This window comes from Trachypithecus francoisi, unplaced genomic scaffold, assembly GCF_009764315.1.
Source record: "Trachypithecus francoisi isolate TF-2019V2 unplaced genomic scaffold, Tfra_2.0 Lachesis_group0, whole genome shotgun sequence".
Lineage (NCBI taxonomy): Eukaryota > Metazoa > Chordata > Mammalia > Primates > Cercopithecidae > Trachypithecus > Trachypithecus francoisi.
Genome location: NW_022681453.1, coordinates 139,173,054 through 139,192,419, shown reverse-complemented (window position 1 = coordinate 139,192,419; position 19,366 = coordinate 139,173,054). Strand labels below are relative to the sequence as shown.

Sequence of the window (19,366 nt, the reverse complement as noted above, 5' to 3'; positions counted from 1 at the left end):
TCAAATTTATAGATGTATTCTCAGTCAACATCCCAATAGATAAACTAAAGTTGATTTTAGAAATTACATGCAAATGAAAAAGGGCCAGAATACATTATTGAAAAAAGATTATATTGGTAAGGCAAAATATTGCATATATTGAAAATATATATTAAAAGTAAAGACTATTAATTTAGATAGTGTGGCACAGAGATAAGTAGGCCAACAGAACCAAATAGAACCTAGAAAGAGACATGTCAATTGATATGACAGAGGTGACACTGCAGAGCAGGCGAGAGAAGACACACTTTGACTCAGTGATATGTGGAAACTGAGTATCTATATTTACCTTTAAAATCAAAAATAGAAGTAAACATAGCACCACACACAAATATAATCTGAGTCTACATGCCCTACTTTTCCAATAAAGAGCACCAAAATTAACATCTGAAATACTGACATTGGTTGTTTCACATTTGTGGATTGATCTTTCCTCTAAGGGCTTCAAAGTACCTGAATTTTTTTTTTGACTTATTTTATTGTTTTAGTGATTCATTGAACCAAGAATATAGGATTTTCATTTCTCACAGTATAGTGGGCAAGATACCTGGACAACCCTATCCCTCTGAAAACAACTAAAAATACTGGATTAAAAAAAAAAAAAAAAAAAAAACCTTAAAAACATCTATAAAGTAGCATCAAATTCTTTTTTTCTTTTTTGGAGACAGAGTCTTGCTCTGTTGCTCAGGCTGGAGTGCAGTGGCGTGATCTTGGCTTACTGCAACCTCCACCTCCTGTGTTCAAGCGATTCTCCTGCCTCAGCATCCTGAGTAGCTGAGATTATAGGCAAGCACCACCACGCCTGGCTAATTTTTGTATTTTTTTTGTAGAGACGGGGTTTCACCATGTTGGTCAGGCTGGTCTCAAGCTCCTGACCTCGTGATCTGCCTGCCTCAGCCTCCCAAAGTACTGGGTTTACAGGCGTGAGCTACCGCACCTGGTCCATAGCACCAAGTTCTTAAGCCAGCAACTGTGTAGACAAGAACTCTGAGAGGTACCCAGAACACTTAAACTGGTGTTTGCCCTGATGGTATTTGTCCAACAAGGTAAACAAGAAAAATGAGAGGCAAGGCTAAGGGCCTGCCTAAGTAGACCAAAATTATAGTGGCAGAAAACTTTTTTGTTAAGACTACCTACAGTATATTAAATCTATTTAACACCATTAAAAACATAGTACAGCTCTTCCTTAATAAGCCTAGTTATTTAAAAAATAATATTAGCTTTTATTTTAATGATGTGAAGAAATAGGTCTTTGATTTAAGCAATAGGCATTAGCTCAGTTATCCTTCCCAAAGAGTGAGTTAAGCAGAAAGTACCACTAGTCTTATTTGCTTGTATGGTATCCCACAGGGTATTGAAGATGGACTAGGGTCACTTATTTCAGGTAGGAGCAGGTCGAATTGGCACAACCTCACTGAGTTTACAGAGCACTGGGATGACACATGGCCCCTGTCCAACCCAGCTGCTAAAATAGTTGTGGTTTTCTAGTACTAGGAATGAGTCCTAGGAATTGACTGACAATTGTGTTGTAAAGCACATGTATTTGAGAGGCCTTCTATAAATAGCTCATTTTGTCCCTACATTCAGGAAAAAGATTTTAGAACTTCATGAGAAATAAGACAAAGAGCAAGGCATATGGGGCAAAATATCAATATTTGTATGTAGTGAGAACTAGGATAGAGGATATAGCTTATCTCTGTGGGCAAATCGGCTTCCTCATATTGAACCCCACATTAAGGAAGCTTAGCATTCTCCAGACACGGCAGCAGTGTCCAAGTGGGGTACCTGTCCAGTTAGGGCTTACAACTAGGAGATATGTGACGGCAACTCTGCGTGGGTGGGCCTGTCCCCAAGGGAGGAGGGGGAAGAGTCGAGCTGAGCACTTAGGAATATCCAGTTTTTTCTCTTCAAATTTGTCAAATGGATGTCACATTTTATTTCCCCAAGTAGAGTGAATAAAGGAGCAGAGAGAGGCTAGAAGTGTTAGGTTAATTTATTCTGGCTGCATTGAAGGAAATGGGAATGGGAAGGAAGAGTTCTGTCAGATACTCATTCTGAGAAATGAAAAATGTGTTGAAGTTTGAGAAATTGAAGGATATTTAAGATTTCTTTCCTAGCAATCTGGTAGTTTGTACTATATGGCATTAATAATAATGGGAATAAAAGCTAACATTTATTGAGAATTTACTACTTTTCGTGCTCTAGATTGAGTCTTTGTGTATGCTGTCTCATTTAATTCTCAAACTGCTTGTGTTTTGTTTTCTTCATTTTGTAGATGATGAAGCTAGGGCAAAGAGATAAAAATACTCAAGGATATATAACTAGCAAAATGCAAAAACTACAGCTTGAACTTAGACATTACTCAATATCTTCTGCTCATTTTTAAATGTTTTTATATGAAAAATACATAAATTTGGATTGAAAAAGCAATACAGGCATATTGTAACAAACCGAACAATGTAAAAATATCTAAAGTTGAATTAGTGGGCTCCTTCTCCCCGCAATCTATACCTATTATAATGATCATTAACAGAGTATTATATACCTTTCTTTGCCCTTCCTTTACATACGCATTTATCTTGTTAAACAAATATAGGATTATATAATCTGTAATGTATTTTTTATTTTAATTACGGTGTCATTTGTATAAAATGCTCAGATATTTAATGTATGTGTGTTGTAATTTTTTTTTTTTTTTTTTTTTGAGACAAGATCTGGCTGTATCGCCCAGGCTGGAGTGCAGTGGCGCAATCTCGGCTCACTGCAACCTCTGCCTCCTGGGCTCAAGCCATTGTCCTGTCTCAGCCTCCCAAGTAGCTGGGACTACAGGCGTTGCACCACCGTGCTTGGTAGAGACAAGAGGTTTTGCCATGTATCCCAGGCTGGTCTCGAACTCATGAGCTCAAGCGATCCACCTGCCATGGCCTCCCAAGGTGCTGGAATTGCTGGCGTGAGCCAGTGTGCCTGGATGTAAATATTTTTTCCTGGCCTGAGATACTATGAGGCTTAATGGTATCATTATGAGCAGAAATTTAAAATTTTTGTGAAGCTTGATTTAATACTTTTTCTCAGGTTTAGTTCCTTTTTGTCCTGGTTAAGAAAACTTTACCTACTGCGACATATTCTTTATGACCTCTTCTAGAAGCTTTATGGATCTAAGTTTTACATTTAGGTTTGTCATTCATCTCAAATTAATCTGTGAGTATGGAGTTGCTAAGATATTTTTTATGACCCTGAACATGGTCTAACTTGGTTATGTTTCACGTGATCTTGAAAAGAATGTGTCTTCTACCTTTGTTGAGTGGAGTGTTGTATAAATGTCAAAGTCAGTTGATAGTGTTGTCCAACTCTTCTATGTACTTCCTGCCTTTTTATCACCTTTATTATTATAAATCTTGTTTTTTTGAGATGGAGTCTCACTCTGTAACCCAGGCTGGAGTGCAGTGGTGCGATCTCACCTCACTGCAACCTCTGCCTCCTGGGTCCTGGTTCAAGCAATTCTCTTGCCTCAGCCTCCTGAGTAGCTGGGATTACAGGCATGCACCACCATGCCCAGCTAATTTTTGTATTTTTAGTAGAGATGGGGTTTCACCATATTGGACAGGCTGATCTTGAACTCCTGACCTTGTGATCCACCCCCACTTTGGCCTCTCAAAGTGCTAGGATTACAAGCGTGAGCTACTGTGCCTGGCCTATACATCTTTTTTTAACAGTGTATAACTCAAATTTATCACAGTTGACCTTCAAGTACTGATATACAAATTCTTATATATGAACCTCATGTATATTAGAACTTTGTATCAGAACCTTATTTATATGATATATACAATGATATGCAAATTCCTAAGAACCTTACCCCAGAATAATCTAGTATTCTCCTTCTAGCCTTCCTACTATGGTCATATATTTTATGTCTACATATGTTATGAAGCTCACAATACATTTCTGTTGTTTCTGCTTTAAACAACTATGTTTGACTAGGCATAGTAGCTCATGCTTGTAATCTCAGCACTCTGGGAGGCCAAGGCAGGAGGATTCCTTGAGACCAGGAGTTCAGGATCAGCCTGGGCAACAGAGTGAGACCTCATCTCAATTAAAAATTAAAAAAAATTAGCTGGGCGTGGTGACACATGCCTATTGTCCCAGATGCTTGGGAGGCTGAGGTGGGAAGATTGCTTGAGTCAGGAGATTGAGACTGCAGTGAGCTGTGATCCTGTCACTATACTTCAGTCTGGGTGACAGAGTGAGACCCTGTTTCAAAAAGAAAAACAACAGCAGCAGCTTAGGTTTAAAATAGGCTCAAAAATTAAGGAAAACAATCTATTATATTTATTCACACATTTACTTTTTTTATTCTTTGTTCTTTTGTATAGATTTAATTTTCTTCTCATCATTTTTTTTTCTACCTGAATAATTTCCTTTAATATTTTTGTAGTGCAGTTCTGCTGGTGATGAATTTTCTCAACTTTTGTATGTCAGAAGAGTATTCATTTTACCTTTGTTTTTGAAAGAAGTTATTTTTGTGCCTAAATTTGTAGGTTGACAGTTACCTTTTTTTTCTTTTGGTACTTAAAATATATTGCTTTATTGTCTTCTGATTTGTATTGTTTCTGATGAGAATCCCCTGTCAGCCTTATCATTGTTCCTCTCTATGGAATATGCCTTTTTACTCTAGCTGCTTATAAAGTTTTCTTTTCTTTTTCTTTTTCTTTTTGAGACAGGGTCTTGCTTTGTTGCTCAGGCCGGAGTGCAGTGGTGTGATCACAGCTTACTGCAACCTCGAACTCCCACGCTCAAGTGATCCTCCCACCTCAGCCTCCCAGGTGACTGGGAATATAGGCATGTACTACCATGCCTGGCTAATATTTAAAACTTTTTGTAGAGAAAAGGTCTTGCTCTGTTGCCCATGCTGGTCTTGAACTCTTGGCCTCAAGTGATTCTCCCATCTTGGCCTCCCAAAGCACTGGGATTACAGGCATAAGACATTGCTCCTGTCCAAAAGGTTTTCTCTTTATTCCCTCCCTTTTTTTTAAGCAGTCTGATTATGATGTACCTTGGTGTCATTTTTCTTTGTTTCTTCTGCATAGGGCTCACTGAGCTTCTGAGACCTGGAATTACCAGTTTTCATGAATTTGAAAAATTCTCAGCAATATTTCAAGCATTTTTCCAGCTACACATTTATGATGTCTTTTGAAGATGTTCCACAGTTCACTGATGCTCTTTTTTTTTAAGTCTTCTTTTTGTGTTTATTTTGGATAGATTTTTATTGCCAATAGCTAGCTATATATTCATGTTCACTAATCATTTAGTCTGTAGTGTCTAATCTGTTAATCCCATTCAGTGTATTTTTAATATAAGACATTGCATTATTTATCTCTAGACTTTTGATTCGGGTCATTTTTATATATTTTGTTTCTCTCCTTATGTTTTTGCTTTCCTCTTCCTTCTTGAGTATTTGGACTACATTTATTGTAGCCATTTAATACCTTTCTATTAAGTCTGTCAGTCATTTCTACCGATTGAATTATGAATCATATTTTTTGGCTTCTTTGCATGCTTGGCAATGTTTAATTAGATGTTAGTCACTGTGAATTTTATATCATGGGGTGCTGAAGTTTTTAAAATTTCTGTAAGTACTTCTGGACTTTTCCTTGGACTCATTTATATTACCTGAAAACAGCTGAATCTTTTTGTGGCTTTTTAGCACCATTAGGACCATCCAGAATGGCTTTTACTCTAGGATTAATTTGGTCACATCCCTGAAGCAATACCTTTCTTAAGATTCTCCTTGATGTCCCTTATTTAGGCAATCTTTCCACGCTGGCTGATTGGTGGACAGGCTATTCCTAGGACTGGATGACTTCTGAGGATTGTTCTACCTGCTCTATATGATTTTAAAATTATCTTTCAACTTTTATGTTATAGTTATATTGTTTATTTTCCAGATTGTTTCAGCAGTGGTGTGTAGTGGTGTGATCACAGCTCATTGCAACCTTCATGTGAAATATGTTTCATAATTCTTTGTTTTATTAAAATATATGGAGGGTTATGTTATGATAGCTTGCTAGTGAATAATCAAATGATTATTTGTAATAGTTTCATAATGACCTGAAAGAGTTATCATTCCTCCCAAGGTGCGTAACACATCCAGAGGCAGATGATGCTGTCTTGGTATCATAACATTATTTGCAATGGTTATAAAGAAATAACATGTATTTATTTCTCACACTAATTAATATTATTTTAATCTCCTTGATCTGTATCCTTTCTAGGAAGAGCGTGTTGTGAATCACATGGCAGCAAAAATTATTGAAAATGTCTGTACCACCTTTTCTGCTCAGGCCCAGGGCTTTATTACAGGAGAAATCGGACCCATTTTATGGTACCTATTCAGACACTCCACTGCCGATTCTCTTAGGATAACAGCAGTATCGGTAAGATGAAGCATCTTTGGGATATATCTGGGTATCTTTAAACAGCAAGTTTGAAGAAAATATTAGAATAAGAATAAATTTAACTGAATAGGTAGGAAACTGAAATCTCAGAGTAATATTGAGAGAAATAACTTGATTTTCTTCTAAAAGAGAATTTCAAAAACTTGGAGCTGGAAAACCTTGAGACTGTGAGAGAATTTCAGTAAAACCTTGGTAGGACTATGGTATTATGGTTTCAAAAACTAATTAATAAATTTATTTTATTTAATTGAGACAGAGTGTCCATCTGTCGTCCAGGCTGGCGTGCAGTGGTGTGATCTCGGCTCATTGCAACCTTCACCTCCTGGGTTCAAGCATTTCTACTGCCTCAGCCTCCCAAGTAGCTGGGACTACAGGCATGCACTACCAGGCCTGGCTTATTTTTTTGTATTTTTGTAGAGATGGGGTCTTGTCATGTTGCCCAGGCTGGTCTTGAACTCCTGGCCTCAAGCGATCTGCCTGTCCCGGCCTCACAAAGTGCTGGAATTACAGGGATGAGCTACTGCACCCAGCCTCAAAAACAATTTAGAGGCGATAGTAGAAAACTGTGGCAGTATATAGGGTACAGCGTTTAGTTTGTTGTATTTTTAGTGTTCCCTGACTTTTCCCTGTTAGCATCCCCATTCAGATTTTGTGTCAAATGAGTTTATCATGTGGTTCAGATGAATTCATTTTAATTTTCAAGCATCTGTGATTTTGCTGTTTTTGTGTTTTGATTGGTTGCCTACTACTTTACTCACATAGTTATAATAACTTGGTATAAAGGATAATTATGTATAAAGATGTGTTAACACACTTGTATCAATTTAATAGTCTACTGAACAAATATAACCCTCTCTCCTATGATTTATTTAAATACCCCTTTGAGTTAGCAGTCTCGTCTGGGCTCTCAAATGCTATGTGGCATCCTTGTTGTATTTCTCTAGTTCAGCTCACTTTTGCACTTCTCTCTGTGGCAATTTCTTACTTTGTCTTCTTTCCTTATACCCTCAACCCTTCATTTTCATCACACATCCTCACTCATGACTTTCCCCTTGCTGCCCAGGGAGAAGTGAAGACATCTGATGGGAACTATCCCAACTGCCTTCTGCCATATAAGTAGATTTATTTACCTGCACATCTGTCCTCTCTCAATTCTGTCCTTCCTGGTACCATTGACAAGCTGTTCCTGCTGTTCCTGCTCTTGTCAGAGACAAAGCTCTTCATGTTTCTCCAAATCTTCTTCCTGGTCCCTTCTTGGGAACCTCACTCAAATGGTTATTTTTGCCCTTTCCTGAATCTCAAATCTTTCCTTCTCTGCTAGATCCTTCTAGTCAGCATTTCAGTGTTTTTTAATTTACCACCCCCACCGCCCCCACAACACACACAATCTTGGCTGCATATTTCCCCCATTCCTAGCCATACCTCTTTAAAGAGCTATTGCTGCATACTGTTGCTCCTTTCTGACCCACGTTACCCTTTTAGCCCAGTCTGGTGCTGTCCAAAAAATACCACTGAAGCTAATCTTGCTAAGGTTACTAGTAACTTTCATGTTGCTAAATCCTGTGGGTATTTATGGAAAATTTTCAGTTATGTTACCTGTATAATCTTGAAGATCAATGGATATAAATCCTGCTCCTGATTACCATTAAGAAAGGATATATAGCATTGATTATACACACGTCTGTTTCAGGAGCCACATGTTTTCAAAATTACAAAAACCCGTAACTATTTATGGTATTAATAATTACAGGTATGCGGCCGGGCATGGTGGCTCAAGCCTGTAATCCCAGCACTTTGTGAGGCCGAGACAGGCAGATCACAAGGTCAGGAGATCGAGACCATCCTGGCTAACACAATGAAACCCCGTCTCTACTAAAAAATACAAAAAACTAGCCGGGCGAGGTGGCGGGCGCCTGTAGTCCCAGCTACTGGGGAGGCTGAGGCAGAAGAATGGCGTAAACCCGGGAGGCGGAGCTTGCAGTGAGCTGAGATCTGGCAACTGCACTCCAGCCTGGGTGACAGAGCGAGACTCCATCTAAAAAAAAAAAAATAATAATAATAATTACAGGTAAACAGTCAGAAAGAGTTACAAAGTATACCAGTGAACTTTCTTGAGGCGCCTTTGAATAATATTTTAAGACATTCATTTTAATCCTGAGCCTTTAGAAAAATCTGTCTTGTTTTAATTGGGCTTACGTTATAAAGATTACATTATAAAGATTTTCATCTTTATACTCAGTATGGTTTCTTTTCTTGGCAAAGTTTTTTTCAATTGTTCCCACCAAAGTCTTATACCTTCTAGTCCTTCCTTTTTCCATCTGATGCATCAAGTTTGACTCTTTTATCTTGGGCTTCTTATCACTTGCACTTAGCATTTATCTGAATCATTAATTTTTCATTGAAATTTTGCCAGTTGTCCCAATAGTGTCTCCTTTTTCTTTTCTGTGCCAAGATCCTGTTCAGTAGCATGGATTGTATTTTCTTTTCTTTCTTTCTTTTTTTTTGAGATAGAGTTTTGCTTTTGTTGCCCAGGCTGGAGTGCAGTGGTGTGATCTTGGCTCACTGCAACCTCTGCCTCCCGGGTTCAAGCGATTCTTGTGCCTCAGCCTCCCGAGTAGCTGGGATTACAGACACCTGCCACCACACCCGGCTAATTTTTGTATTATTAGTAGAGACGGGGCTTCACCACGATGGCCAGGCTGGTCTTGAACTCCTGACCTCAGGTGATCCACCCGCCTCAGCTTCCCAAAGTGCTGGGATTACAGGCGTGAGCCACTGCGCCCAGCTGTATTTTGTTTTCATAGCTCTTTAGTCTCCTCCAGTCTGACACAGTTCTTCAGTCTTTGTGTTTTTCACGTCATTTACAATTTTTAGAGTGCACAGCTTTTATTTTGTGGGGTGAGGCCCAGCCTGGGTCTGTCTGTGTTTCCTCATTAAACCTCCATAGCATCCATTGATGACTCTTAACTGTACCAGATACCTCTGTGGTGGTTGCTATGTGATGATTATCCTTTTGCATCATTCTCTTTACATCAGAGGTTGGCAAATATTTTCTATAAAGGATCAGATAATAAATATTTTGGGTTTTGTAGGTCATAAACAGTATCTGTTGCATATTCTTTTGGTTTGTTTTGCTTTCAGTAACCCTTTAAAAATATAAACACCATTTTTTTTGCATTGATCATTAGCTATGCAAATGATTTTGATAGTCATATATATAAGTTGGAATTCTATTTTGAGGAAGCACTTTCCCTTCTTCAACATGCACGTACGTATTTATATCAGCATGGACTCGTGGATATAGATTTTATTCAATGGGTTGTAATGTGATACTATTACTGCTACTGCTTATTGTTTGGGTGCTCTAATCATCCCAGACTTGGCCAATGAGATCCTTTCAAGATGACTTCTGTGTCCTTGGACTTATTTCTATCACTGAGCACTTCCTTAACTCCTGATACCATGTACCGTTCTGGGCTCCTTTTGTGCTCTTCCTGTGCCAGCCTTGGAATCAGTCATTTCTCCAAGAAATCCTGTTTTTCGAAATGAAGATGTGGGTGCTCTTTGTGTTCATTCCCTGGGGAGTGTCATTGTTGCTTCTCAGTATTCAAAGCTAGATAACATATATGTACCCATGCATACACATTTATATTTTAAAAGTGTCTGTCAATGTACACATTTGGAAAAAACCTCATGAATTTATATTTTAATTTTAATACCTCAGAATTCTTTCTAGTCTTCCCTCTTTCTTTTTTTTTTTCTCAAGACGGAGTCTTTCTCTGTTGCCCAGGCTAGAGTACAGTTGCGCGATCTCGGCTCACTGCAACCTCAGCCTCCTGGGTTCAAGTGATTCTCCTGACCCTGCTTCCTGAATAGCTGGAATTACAAGTGCACGTCACCGCATCCAGCTAATTTTTTGTAGTTTTAGTATAGAGGCCGTTTCACCATGTTGGCCAGGCTGGTCTCAAACTCCTGACCTCGTGATCTGCCCACCTTGGCCTCCCAAAGTGCTAGGATTATAGGCGTGAGCCACCACGCCTGGTCTAGTCTTCCCTCTTTCTATGTTTGTAAATCTCTTCTCAGAGAGAAACTGGGTTCTCATTATTCTCAGTATACTTACTGATTTGTTCATTCAGTTCATTTGTTCCCCTTAGTGTAGCCAATTCCCATTGACTCCACACTGGAGGCCTCCTCCATGTTACTCCACCCTCCCTTGCTGCTACCACTCTGCTTCCTTGGGCACTCCTCAGCTCAGCACGCTGTTTTCCCTTGTTGACCTCCTTTCTCAGACTGCCATATGGATACTGGGTGGGAAGATTAGGAAGGAGTATTAAGAAAGCAAAGGGCTAGAAGTCCTCTTTGATACTTTCCTTTCCCTTAAGTTCTTCCACTTTATTGTTTACAACCAGGTGGTCAACCTGTCCTATGATTCTAACTCATCAGCATCTCTCAGATCTGCCCACATCTCTCTGCAGCTGTATGGCTACTTCCATAATCCAGGCCACCACCATCTCTCACCTGGAGTAGCTTTCTAAATGGTCTTCCAAAGTCCAGTTTTAGGCTCCACCAACGTGATTCTCCACACAAAATGAACTTCATAAAATCATATCTCCTCTTCTTACATGCTTAAACTTTTCAAAGCTTTCAATTTTTTGGAAGGGTTAATAATACTTTATTCATAATACTAGGTAGAAGTTGAAAATTGATGACTGCTTTAAGGTAATATTAATGTTAAAAGCAGCACATTTTGCTTAGTAAATTAGTTACATTTATTTTATTATAATGTCATACATTTTAAACTCCTTGAAATCTAGGCCTATGTTTTGTTTGTCTCTTTCTGTTTGATACCAGGCCTGTTGATAGCAAGTTAAGATTTTTCTTGCAAAGATTAAGAGGGAGCATCCTGCCCTACATGTGAGTAGAGGGCAGAGGTTAATAAGATTAAACTCCCCTCTTTACTGGGAGACAAAGAGGAATTGGCCATAAAATTCCTGCTAATAATAAAAGGCAGGTGGGGGAACAGCATGAGATCATTATACAGTTACTCTAACGTCATAATCTTAAGAAAAAAAATTGCACCTGCACGGTTAAGAGATGTACATGGGGATTTATTAAAGACTCAGGATATAGGAACTGAGAATGTGCATTTGGAAGATAATTCACACACATTCCTGGCAAGGAATGACAACTGCCTCCTCTCTGGGATGGCTTACAGAGCCAAATCTGCTTCTTAAGGTCTTTTTCACTATTTACCTCTCAGGAGCATGTCCTGTAGGTTAATGGATACATTTGGTGATACAGGTCAGAATTCTTAACATGATCTTCAATATCTTGCATGATTTGGCCCTTGCCTACCTCTTCGGTTCCATCTCGTAACACTCATTCCCTCCCTCACTCTGTCTCCAAACTTACCTTCAGACATTTCCTAGGATTTCCAAGCATTTTTCTGCCTCAGGACCTTTCCCCCTTGCTGTTTCCTTTGCTTGGATGTTCTCTGCTGGTTTTTACATCACCAGTTCTTTATTTCAGATCTCAGCTTAAGTGTCACCTCCTCAATTATGACCTCCCTGACTCTGCTCTGTCCCCTCTAATGAACGCAGCTTTATTTATTTAATGTATTTATACAAGTGTCTTTTTTTTTTTTTTTTGGAGACAGAGTCTCGCTCTGTCACCCAGGCTGGAGTGCAGTGGTGTGATCTCAGCTTACTGCAACCTCTGCCTCCTGGATTCAAGCGATTCTGCTGACTCAGCCTCCTGAGTAGCTCAGATTACAGGTGTGCACCACCACGCTTGGCTGATTTTTGTATTTTTAGTAGAGACAGGGTTTCACCATGTTGGTCAGGGTGGTCTCGAACTCCTGACCATGTGATCCACCCGCCTCTGCCTCCCAAAGTGCTGGAATTACAGGCGTGAGTCACCGCATCTGGCCTCATGTACAGTTTTTTTCATTAGTGTAAGTTCTAGGAAGACAAAAGTCCTGTTGTTCCTTTTCTCAGCACGTGGTAGGTGCTGAGTAGATATCTGCTAATCAGATGAATGAATGAGCAGGTGGAGGATAGCATGGCTTAGTGCTGAGGGAGCAATCTGTACACGTTGTTCCACTTGTAACCATCTGGATTTCCTACCTGTCAGTGATTTTCTGACCTATTTCTCCTAACGATCTCTTGGCTCCATAGATTGTTCTACACCAGTGTGTTCTCTCCACACCAGCAACATTAACATTTCCTGAGAACTTGATAGAAGTGTTGTTTTTTGGGCCCAAACTCAGACTTACTGAACGAGAGTCCCCTGTGGGGAGAGGCCAGTAATCTCTATTTCAACATGCTTCCAGGTGATTTTGCCTGCTGATATTTAAGAACCACTGCCCTAGTCCTTGCAGCTCTTAAAATACACCAGTGTGGCTTAGAGTAAAATATAACTAACTTGTCCTTTCCGCTCAGGAGTGGCAGCATTGGTAGCTATTGGTAGTTGGAAGGAGTGGACCTGAGTTGGGGAATATGTTGAATAGATAAAAGTGATTCTTAGACTTGTTGGGATTATAGGGAAAATCTCTATAGGGACCATAGTGAGAACCAGAGAAACCTGTAGAGTTAGATTGAGTACAGTGGCTCCTATGAGAGAGGTAGCTAAGGTAATCATAATTACTGAAGTGCTGAGATGAAAAGGTGTCAAAAAGTGAAGAAGTATGCAGGATAGTGGTTCTCACTGGGGTTGGAGGGGAGCTTTTCAAGCAACATTGACTACTTCCTCTTCTCTGTCCACCCCCTGCCCCTATTCTGATATATCTTAAGATCTCTCAGGGGTCAGATAAGAGTGTGTGTAGTTTGAAAAACCTCCCAGGGTAATTTCATATGACATCAAAAAATCATTTGAAATACCAAAAAGAAATGGTTCTTAAACGTTTTCTTCCTTGGCGATTCTGCTCATATGTTTCTAACAGATATGCAGCCTTCAATTTTGAGTGAGTCTGTTTCTTGGAAACTGCTTTTATTGAACAGACTAAGAAAATTCAAATTCTGGAGGTAACACTAAATGTTCTTTTCGAAGTAAATTTTGAAGTGAATTTTGAACTGGAACAATTTTTTCCAGTTTTAAAATATAATCGCAGACTCTTTTTTTTTTTTTTGAGATGGAGTTTTACTGTTGTTGCCTAGGCTGGAGTGCAGTGGCATGATCTTGGCTCATTGCAACTCCCACCTTCTGGTTTCAAGTAATTCTCCTGCCTCAGCCTGCCGAGTAACTGGGATTATAGGCACCCACCAGCAGGCCAGGCTAATTTTTGTATTTTTAGTAGAGATGAGGTTTCACCTTGTTGGCCAGGCTGGCCTCGAACTCCTGACCTTGTGATCCGCCTGCCTCAGCCTCCCTGAGTTCTGGAATTGCAGGCATGAGCCTCTGTGCCCGACCAGACTCTATTTTAATAAGTAAATGTTTAAAAACCACATCACTGAAGATCAGATTTGATTTGATTTCTTTTTTTTTGATTCAGAAAATACAAGTACTAGTGTGCTGGTAAGGCTCTGTGCATCTTCTCAGTTGCTCAGAAGCTTTCAACCGAGTTTGATATTTAGAAGTGAATTAAAGAGTATTTTCTGCATGAGCTTTTCAAAACGGAAAGTCTGTTAGGCTGTTGCACAGCATTCTGAAGAAGATCCATTCCAGTTGTCCAGAAGTAGTCTGGGAAAATCTTTTCTTAAGACATTTCCCCATCATAACTGGGTAGGGATTTTATATCAGTGGAAAGTCGGTTTTGCAGTGCCAGCTCCTCCAAGAATTGTTATAGTGCTAATGAGACATTGTTTTGCTGTGTTGAAGTCATTGCTGAGAGAATCCTAATTTGCTAGAAAAATTCTGATCTTTAGGGACATCACTTCAAATGATCTTTTTTTTAAAAAAAATACTTGGATTAGGAAAATAATTAAACAATACTGTTTTGATTTCCTAAACAGCAATTTTAGATTCATTTTTAAAACTTTCACAATTTTTATTTTTTAATTAAAGAATGCTTTTTATACACACACACATACACACACCCCTACCTCTCAAAATTTTAAAATTATAACCAGATTTTTAGAAGTGAATTCATTTTTCTGTTGTGTTACATGAACACGGAGAAAAAAATAAAGTGAATTCATTTTTAATATTCCTTTTTTCAGATATTACTACTATTAATACTTTTCTACCAAAACTCATGCAATTTGGAGATTAGATTTGAAGAACCCTAGTTTCGTATTTTCTAAACCATAATATCTAATTTACCCATCTGTAGCTTTTTTGAAAGAAAGAGGACACACTGAAAAGTTATTTGAAAAATGCCCAAAGCAGAGTTTAATTATTTGATTGAATGTCATTCTGATATGGATATCTCTAAATGAATAAAAATCCCTGGTATACGTTTGAAATGGAGTCAGTGATTATTAATTCTATAGGTGTTTATAGAATTTTATAGGTGTTTCATATGATAGTTCCACAAGGAAAGGGACTTGTTTTTAGGGAGAAGTATATACTTTGTGCTGTACAAATGCTTATGTTTTCAGTGTATATATTTACTTGTGTATTTCAGAAATGGCAGCAAATGTATACATTATTAATTAAAAAATCTCCCATAAATGTTTATTTCAATACAAGTAAAAAAGTATCTAATATAGTCATTGGCATTGGAGTGCAACTTTAAATATTACTATAAAGTAATATGCATTTACTGGAAACATTTGAATGGTATAAACGTGAAAGATCGAAGGTTCTTTGTGGCCCCATTCCTACCTCCCACCTCTCAGTCCTGCCCTCAAGAGGAAGCATCTGGAAAAAAGTCCTTCTAGATTTTCCTTGACATGAGTTATATTTACCTTTTCCTTTCTGGCTATAATAAAGTCATCTTGGCATTTTCATAAAGATTGGAGCTGGGTGCGGTGGCTCACACCTGTAATCCCAGTACTTTGGGAGGCTGAAGTGGGCAGATCATCTGAGGTCAGGAGTTTGAGACCAGCCTGGCCAACATGGTGAAACCCCGTCTCTACTAAAAATAACACAATTAGGCCGGGCGCAGTGGCTCACGCCTCTGATCCCAGCACTTTGAGAGGCCAAGGTGGGCGGATCATCTGAGGTCAGGAGATTGAGACCATCCTGGCTAACACGGTGAAACCCCATCTCTACTGAATGACGTTTAAAGGAAATTTATTCTTGGAGAGAAAAAGGTTTTTAATTTTTTTCTAAGATGATTAAGAAAATGGAAATAGTTTTCAAAGTCTTTTATCTTTTTTATGTCTCCCTCCCTCCTGTCACTCCTTTTGACATCATTATTTCTGTTTGTTTTATATTTGATCTTTTTGTTATTAATCAAGGTTATAAATCGGTTTAAAATATAAATCAGGGAGAGGGAGCTTATATGATATTATAATGAATGTTTTTATAAAACTATTCCTAGCTTAAGCTTATTTCTGTCTTTGGAGTCGCTCATGTACACACAGAATATCATCATGTCTTTCTTTTCCTTAAAACCTTTCAAGGCCTTCCCTTTCCTTATGGCATACGTTTTTAAGTTCCTAACTTTGTTGACCAACTCTGACTCTAGCCTGCTTTTCTAGATAGATCATAAGGTTTTCTTCTTTCCTACTGTGTACTTCTTTTTCTACACCTGATAAATGTTCTAATTGCATCAGACAGCTTACATCTTTATGTCTCCATGTGAATACTTGTTCTGTTCTCTCAAGCTTGAATTTTTTTTTAACTCACTTGTTCACCTATTTCCCATCTACCCTTCAAAAACTGGCTCAGCGTCATCTTCTTTAGATACCTTTTGTTGACTTTTTCTTCCTTTCCAAGCATGATTAATTGAGCCCACTTCTATTCCAACACTTAATACTTTCTGTTAGCTGATTTTAAGTTTCATGTCTGATAGTCTGAGAGCAATTTAGGAACAGTCTGGGGTCTGATTACATCGGTTTAATTCCCTGCTTTGCTACTTACTAGCTATATGCCTCTCAGCAAGTTACTTAACTACTGTATGCTTTAGTTTTATCATCTATAAAATGAAGATAATAATACTACCTTTCTCATATTTGTTAGAAGAATTAAATGAAATAATCTTCAGATATTTACAGATAATGTTCCTCACATTGTAAATAATAACCAGATATTCGCTTTTACAACGTTTTCCAGCACTTAGTTCATTATCTGAAGGTATTTGATAACGTGTTTTATTTATTAAAGGGAAATTTTTCTATATAGGATTATGGATTTATCAATTTAATGGTTATTGCTACAGTAGTCTCTAGTGTTTTAAAACAACTTTAGCTTTTATTGGCAGCCAGATTGTTTTATTTTTAAGTTTGTTGAAAATTTCCAACTTTCTTGTGCCAAAATATGTAATAGAAGAGCCAAGTAAGTACCTTCTACTCCTTGACACAGAAGCCTGTGTTACCTTTCAGGAGAATGATTGATGCACTTGGAGTTGCCTGACAGATCTGTTCTCTTGTCTTTGTAGGCCTTGTGTAGAATCACTCGCCATTCTCCTACTGCCTTCCAGAATGTTATTGAAAAGGTGGGACTGAACTCAGTAATAAACTCCCTGGCCTCTGCCATCTGCAAAGTTCAGCAGTACATGTTGACCTTATTCACTGCCATGTTGTCCTGTGGGATTCATCTTCAAAGACTAATACAAGAAAAGGTTTGACTTAGGTTTCACCTGTTACTCTACATTAAGAATTGTTGTTTTCTTCTGCAATTTTAGTGGTTCTGCAAGTAATGTCGTGTTTGTAGAATTCATTTTTCATCCCAAGAGGCCTTTTGGAACTTTGCCAAACCTTGTACCACAGAGTGTTCATCTGAACATGTTATAAAAGCCTTTTAGTGATTAAAATAGAAGTTCTTTAAATGGCTTCTGCCTGCTTGTCCCATTTTGGTAATGTTAAACTAGAAAATGTCTCAGTCCTTCCTATATGCTGGCATTTCTTATACCTCACCAACTCCAACTTCCATCTCTTTCTCCCATATCCTTTGCCTTTTTTAGGGGGAGGAGTCCCTTTATATTTTTCTGCTTACGCTCTCCTATTTTTATTCCTTTCCTTGTAATACACTGCCAGTCAAAATTATAGAGCCCCCATTCTGTTTTTAACCTATCCTCTTCTAGTCCTTTATATGTCTTTATTGTATATACAGTAGAGTTTGTAAGTATTAAATTCATATCACAGAACTTTATAGTGATAAACAGGTCTCTCTAGTAGCCTTTCTCGAAGTGTCTTCTCTAGCCCCTTGCTAAAGAGTGATCCCTTGACCAGCAGCGTTGACATCACCTAGCAGCATGTTGGAAATGGACTCTTAGGCCCCATGCAGACCTGCTGAATCAGCATCTACATTTTAGTGAGATCTCTAGGTGATTTGTTTGAACTTTATGGTTTGAGAAGTTCTGCCTGAGAATATTAGTGTTTGATGATGTGTTAACAGGTAAAAAATAAAGTAGGTCTGGCTATATATAAATTTGGAAAGCAATGAGTCTAACTTAGAAATATTTTCAGTTGTACAATTTTCCCCAGTTTTTAATATGCTAATGTGTATTGTGATTGTGAATTCTCATAAGGAGAATGTAATGTGCAGCATTATTTCAACCAGTCATTCTTTCTCTCTTTTTTTTTTGAGACGGAGTCTCGCTCTGTTGCCCAGGCTGGAGTGCAGTGGCACAATCTCGGCTCACTGCAAGCTCCGCCTCCTGGATTCACGCCATTCTCCTGCCTCAGCCTCCTGAGTAGCTTGGACTACAGGCGCCCACCAGCATGCCTGGCTAATTTTTTGTTTTTGTGTATTTAGTAGAGATGGGGTTTCACCATGTTAACCAGGGTGGTCTTGATCTCCTGACCTTGTGATCAGCCTGCCTTGGCCTCCCAAAGTGCTGGGATTACAGGTCTTTTTTTCTATAAGAGGTAGAGAAGTGTACCTTTCAATTCAGAGTTTTGCAAAACATGGTGAAGGTAACACTGCTTAGAAGTGTGGAATGGAACCACTTAAATACACTGTTTACTATGGTTCTTCTGCTTTAAATGAAACAAATTAAATTTTGTTTTTTATGATAAAACTGAAAATTTCAGTAACTATTATGAATAACCCTCAGATTTACATAGTAAACTTGATCTGTGGAAGTCCCAATAGAGGTAAACCACTTCTTGTCTTTAATTATTCTGATTTAGATTCTGCTGAGAAATTTGTGCCTCAGAGAAAGTATTTTTTTCTAACAAATCTATGTGTCTAGTTTTTGCTATTAAATTTTCACTCATTAAATGTTCTTATCATTATATTAGAAAACGTAATACTTGAATAATTTTACCATGAAATCCATGGTTAGAAAGGCTGAGAGTTTTAGAAGAATTTTTGTGTGTGTGTGTGTGTGTGTGTGTTTTACCCTCAGCACAGGCATGGATTGATTGAGTTTCAAATATACTATTTCACAAAAGCAGTAAAATGGGTTGTATGTTAATATAATTTTAATTATTGATCATATATAACTACTATTCCACATGTCTTAAGGAAATGAGCAATTGCGTGGAATGATAAGCAGTCTTTTACTTTTGATTAGTATTGGTACATTAAAAAAAGTTTTTATTGTGGTAGATAACACATAACAGAATTTATCATTTTAACCATTTTTTTTGAGTTCAGAACTTTGTTATTTTATTTTGTTTTTAATGAGCACATGAATTATATACTTGAAACAAAGCTCACTTCCACCTTTCAATGGAAAATCCAGCATTCTAACTCTATTTTCTGAATCAGGACAACAGTTTTGAAGTTAAAAGTTCGTAAAGAATGTAGATTTTGACTCAGATAATGTCTATACTTTACAAATGCAATGCCTGTCTCTAAAAGTAAATGAGTAATTTAGA

General features: G+C 38.1%; 1 protein-coding gene across 9 annotated transcripts in view; it reads left to right on the top strand.

Annotated features, from left to right (window-relative positions):
• The window catches only part of ULK4 (unc-51 like kinase 4), a 735,134-nt gene that overhangs the window by 146,621 nt on the left and 569,147 nt on the right, over positions 1-19,366 (top strand). For 7 of the 9 annotated variants that reach the window (XR_004437258.1, XM_033212151.1, XM_033212152.1 and 4 more), the window contains 2 exons: positions 6,312-6,473; positions 16,978-17,160. The exons of 1 other annotated variant lie outside the window; for it this stretch is intronic. Coding sequence is in view for 7 of the 8 variants with exons in the window: in XM_033212151.1 (XP_033068042.1) it covers positions 6,312-6,473; positions 16,978-17,160 (345 nt within the window). In the remaining variant the exon portion in view is untranslated. The remainder of the gene's footprint in view (positions 1-6,311; positions 6,474-16,977; positions 17,161-19,366) is intronic. One more of the 9 variants, XM_033212156.1, reaches the window with a different exon arrangement.